Raw genomic sequence first — 7,765 nt, 5'->3', positions numbered from 1 at the left:
CAGCGACGACACCTCTTCCACGTCAAGCCTATCAGACACTGACGAGCCCTTGGATTACAATGGGAAGACTACGGCTGCCGCAGGTGATATTCAAAATGCCACCACTATCGAAGTGACGCCTATTGATCTCAGCAGCGACGATGTATCAACGTCCTCAATTGTATCAGACAGCGAAGAGTCCTTGGATGTCTCGGCTGGGGAACTCCTTACTTCAATAAAAGCGAAACCAGAAGCGATTGGGACTTGCGATGAGTCGTCTTCAAGTCGACGCGTTGCACCGACAGAATTAGAAGCGCGTATACAGGAAGCCTGCAAAGCTTACAGCTCGTCGTTCGGCCTGTCTGAGTACTCAGGATTGCCTGAGTCCTCAGAACTGTCTGAGTCCTCAGGACTGTCCGACTCTGAGCAGCCACTCGAGTACAACTACAGCGACCTTTCGGCAGCTGTGACTCGGGTGCAAGTCTACATACCGGAGGAGGCTTCGGATGTTACTTCCATGGGGTCTTCTGTGGTTTCTGACGATGTGAGTAGCAGCAAGACGTCTGAGGTTGACATCAAAGACGATCAACCCAGCGTTCGCAGCAGCATCGTGAGCGTTGATGATTTGGAACTCACATCATCGGGTACAGACGGAAAGCTCTCTCCTGTGGCGACTCTCACGCGGCCTTCTTGGGATGACGTCGTTCCTGACAGGACGGAGGATCGCCGAGCCTCGTTGCTGAGCAACTCCTTGAGATTGCTGTCGACGTCCATGTCTTCCGCGTCCCCCCAATCTCCGCTGCCTCCTTGTGAGCTACTGCAGCGGTCAGACAGCATTATCGTCTCCGACTTTAATTGTGTGTCGGAGCCGGAAGTGTACAGTGACACCTCATCTATCATCGTAAAGCGAGTAAGGACCACGGTCACGACTACCCCTGGAGAGCCTGGCCAGGCCTCGACCACCACTCACGTGGTTACTATCGCCGTGGAGGAGTCGGATACTGACTCCTTGGAGTTCGACGCCGGGTCGAGCGGCCGTCGCCTTTCCACCCAACGACTCGCACACGACGTTCACGTGGAGATCTCTGAGGAATTCTCCTCCGACGAAAGCAGTGAGCTGACTTCCAGCGACTCTCATGATCCTGGTCTAGAAGCGACGACCTACGCAGGTCAGATGCACCTCTCTGCATCGCATAGCATGTCTATCTCCGCTGCCTCCACTCTGAGCGCCATCAGAAGCGGAATGACGCCTGCCACCCCTGCGGAACTCCCGACGCCGGACTCGCAATCTGCATCGCATAGCAAGTCTATCTCCGTTGCCTCTTCTCTGAGCGCAATCAGAAGCGGAATGACCCCTGCGACCCCTTCGAAACTACCAACTCGCGACTCGCTATCTTCTGATTCCAGTTGCACATCCTCCAGTTCTTACAACCGTGTGCAAGCGGCCGAACGAGTTCAACTTCTGAGCAGCCCTGCAGCCGTCTCCCAGAAAACCAGCTTCGCCAGCAGACCCAGCTCAGCCGACGACACTGGCGTCCTGCCCTTAACTGATCCTCCACGCGTTGTGGTGACGCGAGATTTGCTGCTCGGCAGCAGCAGCGGAGTGACTACAAGCTCCAGTATATCCACGACCAGTGAGTCGGATAGTGAGAGCGCCTCCGCCGTTGTTGACGTCCGCCACTTAGATAGTTTGGCTGGCAAGAACATCGTTGTGCCTGCAGATCTTCATATCAGCCCGCGCACGTACAGCGTCTCAAGCCGCGTCACCGACACCAGCAGCTTGCTGAGCGGCCAGCAACCGCCAGTTGCTGCCCTGCCTGGCATCGCAGAACGCCAACAGGGGGCCCCTGTGAGAGTCCGTGTGCCCTCCACCATGGAAGGCGAATTCGACGTCGCTGCGCTGTCCTCCTCAGGTCACGTCCGCAAGCCCACCGCTTCCTCTCAAAGCAGTGTGTCCTCGAGCAGCACCACTGGCACCGTATCAAGCGTTGACAACGTAGAGATGACGGTTGAGTCTCTGAGGTCGTCTAGCACAACTTCACGTCCTCAATTACACACCTCATCGAGCTGCAGCTCTATCTACGACGACCTAGATATGCTCGAGAACACTACCGTGTCCACAAAAGGCCACCATCCGAAAGGCCCACCTCTCCTGCACGTCTACATTCCCGAGGACTTGAGTGAGTTAGACGAGCCCTCGTGTCCCAGCAAGACTGACCATGCTGGCTGGCGGTCGTTGAGGAGCAGCCTTTCACTGGACCTCAACACTCAGACCTCCTCTTCGAATCCCGATCCTGGTTCAGGAACGGCCGAACGGGGCCGCAAGAAGGAGGTTGTCGTGACGGATCACGTAACTACCACGACTACAGTACAACCTGAAGGGAATGCCGTGGTAGAGACCACAGTAGAGGTCACCGAGGAACGCATATCCAAAAGTCCACGTCGCCACGAGGGACAAGAGCGGTTTGAGTGCGTGCGGGTAATGTACCTGGACGGTGGTTCGAACCACCCCTGCTGCCCTCACTGCCAGAAGCCGCTGAAGAAGCCTGACAGGCGGAATGTGAACCTCCAGATTGACAGCCAGGACGCTCCTTCCGCTCGCGATGAAATGGAGACGCAAACGGAGTTTATGGCTTATGCTGCTGGCGTGGCGCGTACAGTCGAGGTGGAGACCCAGACAGACTTCGTCACCGTTTTAAACACCGTCCCAAAAGAGATCATCCGGTTCTCGGACATCGACGTGATCTCCACCAGCAGCGTCCTCTCAAATGCGGAGTACGCCGCTGAGGTGGAGCACATACAAGCGGAGGTCTACCAGGACGACGAGAGAATGGCAGAGATGCAAGCTGTGGCAGAATGGGCCGGCACGACGCCCGGTTACCACGCTAATGCACACCAACACCAGCACTGTCATCGGCACGCTCATAATCACAAGCACAAGCATCTGCCACTCGAGGCCCAAACCTTCTTGGAAGGCACTGGCGTGACCTATGATGGTGACGTGGTTGTGGTCAACTTCTCCGATTCCTCAGAGGTTAACGACTCCTCAGAGATTGACGACTCCTCAGAGATTGACGACTCATCGGTCCGGATTCTACATCCTGAAGGCAGCCTGCCAAGCAGTCCTCTGGAACCCAGCGAGCACATCAAGTCTCAGCAGGTCCTTCGGGAGACTGCGAGTCGGTCGATCCTAGATCCGAGAGACGCTTCAGCATCCTCTTCCTCATCGTCCTCTTCCTCATCGTCATCAGTCTCGTCCTCATCTTCGATCTCCTCGTCAATCCACGCCCAGGACCCCCAACGGATTCTGCCAATGGAAGCGCACGCGTTCGAAGCGGACACTGGCGAGATGGTGGAGGGCGGGCTGGTCGCAGTGTCAGCATCTGCCATTCTATCGCAGTCGGGAGTCTATGAAGACGGCACGTCATCAGATGTGTCGCGTTCGGAGGTCGCTTCGCTTAGGTACGGGTTCTTGCCTTCAAGCGTGAGCTCCGAACCAACCAGCTCGTCGGAGTCATCTGAGTCTAGTTCGACGAGCTCATACGTTTCGTCAACCAGCTCATCCGTGTCGTCATCGACGCCGTCTGAATTCGGCGCTGACACAGCAATCGCAGGTCGTCTGCATGAGTCTGATGCCTCAAGTTCGGTGTCCTCTACGTCGTCTTCCTCCAATTCGATCGCTCCGCGCTTTCAACCGCATGACACTCACATTGAGACATTCGACGAAGTACCTCGACTGAACATTGAAGTCCAGCAAGCGATGCGTAACGGCTTCGATTTGGGCTTGGGTCACGACATAGAGGGGTATCTTGCTTCCATGGGGTCTGCTTACCTCGCATCCCTAGGATCTGGCGACGAAGACAGCATCATGGAGTCCACATCCGTCTCATTTCAAGCTCCCACACGCATCAGAAGTATCAACATAAAGCCAAACAAGGATACTGGGGAACGGATTGGTGGCGATACGCAGGTCTTCACGAGCGTCAGTGCGGACGGGCTGCGAGTGCTCCGGGTAGAGCAAGTCGCCGACGAGGACCAGCTCAAATCCGAGATCTCGATTCTGGCGAAGAGCGAGACCTTATTCAGGGTGTCGGTCCGTCATGGTAAGATATGGAGGAATCAGCACATCGCCCAGAAGGTGCTGCTGTGCGCTTGCATAATATCCGACTGCCCCCCACCTAAGAAGATGCCTCTCCCAAGCAACATTAAGAACGTGTTTCAGAAGTCAACCTCTAAGCGTACGGCTGACACCTGGCTTCCACGCATCACCAGTTGGGTCACCAACGACGCCGAAGATATGGTTGTGTTCTGGTGGAAGAGCCTTACCGCCAAGGTTGGGGCTGTGTGCGGATTGTGCCGGCGGAATGGTCGGGTGCTAGTGCTTCCGTGCCAGGACCTATCCTTGGTTCACTGCTGTGGCGTTGTGGGTAAGATGACAGACATATTGGCTGAAAGGCCAGACAGCGTGTTCGAGGGCGCAGTCACCACCCATCCCTTCCTCGGAGAATTCCCATTCGGAAACGAAATCGACATGCCACACATCCCTGAGCACTTCGTCAGTGAAGTGCGTCGTACAGGTAGTGCTAGCGTGGACTCTCTGCGAGAGCTCTGTGACGCCTGGTTTATGGAGGACGGCATCTCCGTCAAAGGCGCCAAGTACCACACGCAGTTTATCAACTTACAGGCTGGCCGTCGACCGTACACCGTCTATTACGTCATCAGATTTCTGGTCATGAACCACGAGCCCTCCTTAGTTCTCTCGCAGCTCGTAAAGGATCCACTCAATCCCCAATCCCGCATCGTGTCCGATTCCCAGGCAGCTCTCCCTCTGTTGCGAAGCACCCCAGACATCGACCCTCAGGAAAACCCCCTGCTCTATTTTGGATCCCTGCGCAGGGCCTACTGCGAAGCGCGGTGGACTCTTCTCAAGCTGTTCGAGCTGAACTTGCGCGAGCAGAACTTGGCACAGGAGTCAGCTCCAAGACCGAGAAACTCATCTTTCCAAGACCGAGAAGCTCATCTTTGAAGCAGTCGGAATCCTCAAGGCTGAGTCAACCGTCGCAATCTGCGCCGTTAGTCGATTGTGTTTTAGGCCTGAAATGAGTGTTCACGCGTAGCGAAGTTGTAGGTCGTCAATGTGAGGATGTATCCATGGACTTCTGCGCAGCAAATCTTGTCACCGAGAAACTCGTTCTTTTTCTACAGTCGCCCTTAAGACGTCACTTTCCAAGAGATCCACCAACTCCATGATCTGAAGAAACTTTCTCATTGCTACACGGTAGAAGTTTGTTGGCAGCTTTTGCTCCTGGCTCATGCTTCATATTTTACTATACACGTCAGTTAACTGTTTTATAGGGCAATGATTTCTAGGGCTTCACGAGCTGCAACCAATGCAGCCTTGGGGTGGACGGAGATGGTCAATCGAGTCTTAGAGATGGAGGAGTCGGCGCATGGCTGTATCGGGTCTGCAACTGCAAAGCCGGCCCGCTTCATTCTTATTGCGAAGTCCAGGACGTCATCGGTGTTGTTGGGAGCTTCAATGGAGACGTTGACGAACTCCCAGTCACGGATGTGGATGAGCGACTTGAGGTCGGGGTTGGCTGAGAGAATACGATCGACGCATCCCTCCAACATGTCAGAATCTGTATACACGAGAGTCACCGGCACCGAATGATAGGTCGCACGAACCACCTTGAAGTGACCCACGACTCGACGAGCCCCGATGACGACAGACCTCACGGCATAGTCGAAGGCAAGCCTCGAGCTGAACAGGAGTACCCTATCGCAGACGTCGTCGAGATCAAGGTGAAAGGATGAGATGCCATGATCGGTCGACATCCAAGTGTAGAATGCTCTACGTCCGTTAGTACTTGTGGATACCATGGATGCTAGATAACCAGCGAGTTCCAAAACCATGCTCCCCGACAACCGCAAAGATTCGCCAGCGTACCCAATGCAGGTGAGTGCCAGTGTCTCAGGCGTCGTCACTGCTAGGTTAACCAGGGCGGAGCGGCCCTCACAGACGGCTTTGCAGGATCCAGATCGTAGTATAGCGGCAGGGGTGTTGACGTAAGCTATAGGACCGGAAGACACATGGCATTCCCTAGAAGTGACCGACCCCGCAAGATGCGAGAAACAGCGAGGCACGCGGTACCGACATTCCTTTCCAGTGTCCTCGTTGATGCCTAGAATTGTGTAGTCGGCAACCAGGTAGCTGCCCTCTAGGGCGCTCCTCACGGGAGTTACGCGGGTAGCGTGGATCACAGGCAAGACGATATCTCGACGCTTGGTGAGGTCCATCATAAGGGCGGTGAGTGCTTCCGTCTCGGCCCATAGCAGCTCCACGTACCTGCCGTCCACGACTACGCGTGCGAACCGTACGTGCTCAGTGAATAGGCTGTCAGACACCCGGTCCTCGAGCTGCGAAACGACGCTAGCGAAGGCTTGCGAGTCGTCAATGACGATGATGCCGTGTTCGGACTTGAGCAGTGCCTTTGAAATCTTCCGCTTGTTGATCTCAAATTGAGTTCCGTAGTCCCTCACAGGCATCTGCGGCACAGCGCACCCAAAACTGGAAAGACTTGTGCTGTCCAAACGGTGGCAGGGTCTGCCGCTTATCTCATGTCTTGAGTGTTTGGCCCCAGACTTGGTCCTCCTCGAGTGTTCTTGGGTTGCGAACTCGGGAGTCAACAGCGGGGCGGGCAGGGACACATCCCCACTGCGTGAATTCCTGACCAATGACTTGGAGGCTGACCGTGACTTCGAAACCGCTCTGGATTTGGACGTGTCAACTTTTGTAGCCTCAAGCTCAATCGTGATCAGTCCACCGAGTACCTGCGCAACGTCAGCACATTCCGTCCTGTGAGCTTTGAGGGGCTTCACCCCTGTTACCACGGGACTTCGAATTTCAACAGTGGTTATCGAGGAGTCCTTGCTGTTCACGTCAATCCGGATGCCCACCTGGACGTCAATCTCTCGGTTGGTTGAAGAGTTTGCGATTTTCGCCTGCGAGGCGCTAGCAACAACCGAAGTCCTACTTGAAGAGCTGGAGGAGCTCGAGGACGCGGGGCAGCAAACCGGTACAACCAGGGTTCGGCCCTCCGAGTGACTGGAGGTGCCATGCAGACTAGTCGAAGCGGACGCGGATTTGGGAACTGAATGGTCGGAGATAGAGTCACGTCCACTGAGAAGTGTCGAGAAGGAATGCTCCGGCTTTCGAACTAGTCCAGTAGAGGGCTCATCCGACTTGACAATCAGATCGGAGCTCACAGGCAGGTGGGACCCCGAGGAGGAGCTCGCCAGCGCTGGGACACACATGGTTCGGTTCTCAGAAACAGAGGAGTTACGGCTGATCGTCTGCTTGGGTCTCGAAGGAGAATGAGTGGCATGTGCCTCGATTCCATGCCCAGAAACAGAGGAGTCACGGCTGATAGCGTGCTTGGAACTTGAAGGAGAATGAGTGGCATGGACTGGGACACACATGGTCCGGTCCTCAGAAACAGAGGAGTCACGGCTGATCGTCTGCTTGGGTCTCGAAGTAGAATGAGTGGCATGTGCCTCGGTTCGATGCCCAGAAACAGAGGAGTCACGGCTGATAGCGTGCTTGGAACTCGAAGGAGAATGAGTGGCATGGACTGGGACACACATGGTTCGGTCCTCAGAAACAGAGGATTCACGGCTGATCGTCTGCTTGGATCTCGAAGGAGAATGAGTGGCATGTGCCTCGATTCGATGCCCAGAAACAGAGGAGTCACGGCTGATAGCGTGCTTGGAACTTGAAGGAGAA

At 55.3% G+C, this 7,765-nt stretch overlaps 2 protein-coding genes across 3 annotated transcripts; one reads left to right on the top strand and one right to left on the bottom strand.

The window, feature by feature from the left end:
• Positions 1-95: 95 nt before the first annotated feature.
• Positions 96-5,005, top strand: KVP18_003045 (uncharacterized protein; the record flags this gene model as incomplete). Of its 2 annotated transcripts, XM_067954454.1 has the most annotated exons (2): positions 96-112; positions 172-5,005. In XM_067954454.1, 2 exons carry the CDS (start codon positions 96-98, stop codon positions 5,003-5,005), a joined length of 4,851 nt encoding a protein of 1,616 aa, XP_067813737.1. The 2 variants fall into 2 exon arrangements, with proteins under 2 accessions (XP_067813737.1, XP_067813738.1); XM_067954455.1 differs by lacking the exon at positions 96-112 and having other exon boundaries at positions 497-5,005.
• Positions 5,006-5,328: 323 nt separating this feature from the next.
• On the bottom strand, positions 5,329-7,296 carry KVP18_003046 (uncharacterized protein; the record flags this gene model as incomplete). The annotated part of the gene is made up of 1 exon (XM_067954456.1): positions 5,329-7,296. One exon carries the CDS (start codon positions 7,294-7,296, stop codon positions 5,329-5,331), a length of 1,968 nt encoding a protein of 655 aa, XP_067813739.1.
• Positions 7,297-7,765: the final 469 nt, after the last annotated feature.

Source organism: the organism of the source record quoted next (assembly GCF_019968955.1).
Source record: "MAG: Porospora cf. gigantea A chromosome Unknown PgA_NODE_1122_length_7765_cov_345.477, whole genome shotgun sequence".
Classification (NCBI taxonomy): Eukaryota; Apicomplexa; class Conoidasida; order Eugregarinorida; family Porosporidae; genus Porospora; species Porospora cf. gigantea A.
The sequence above is the reverse complement of the archived record's forward strand: the minus strand, read 5'-3'. Positions and strand labels throughout refer to the sequence as shown.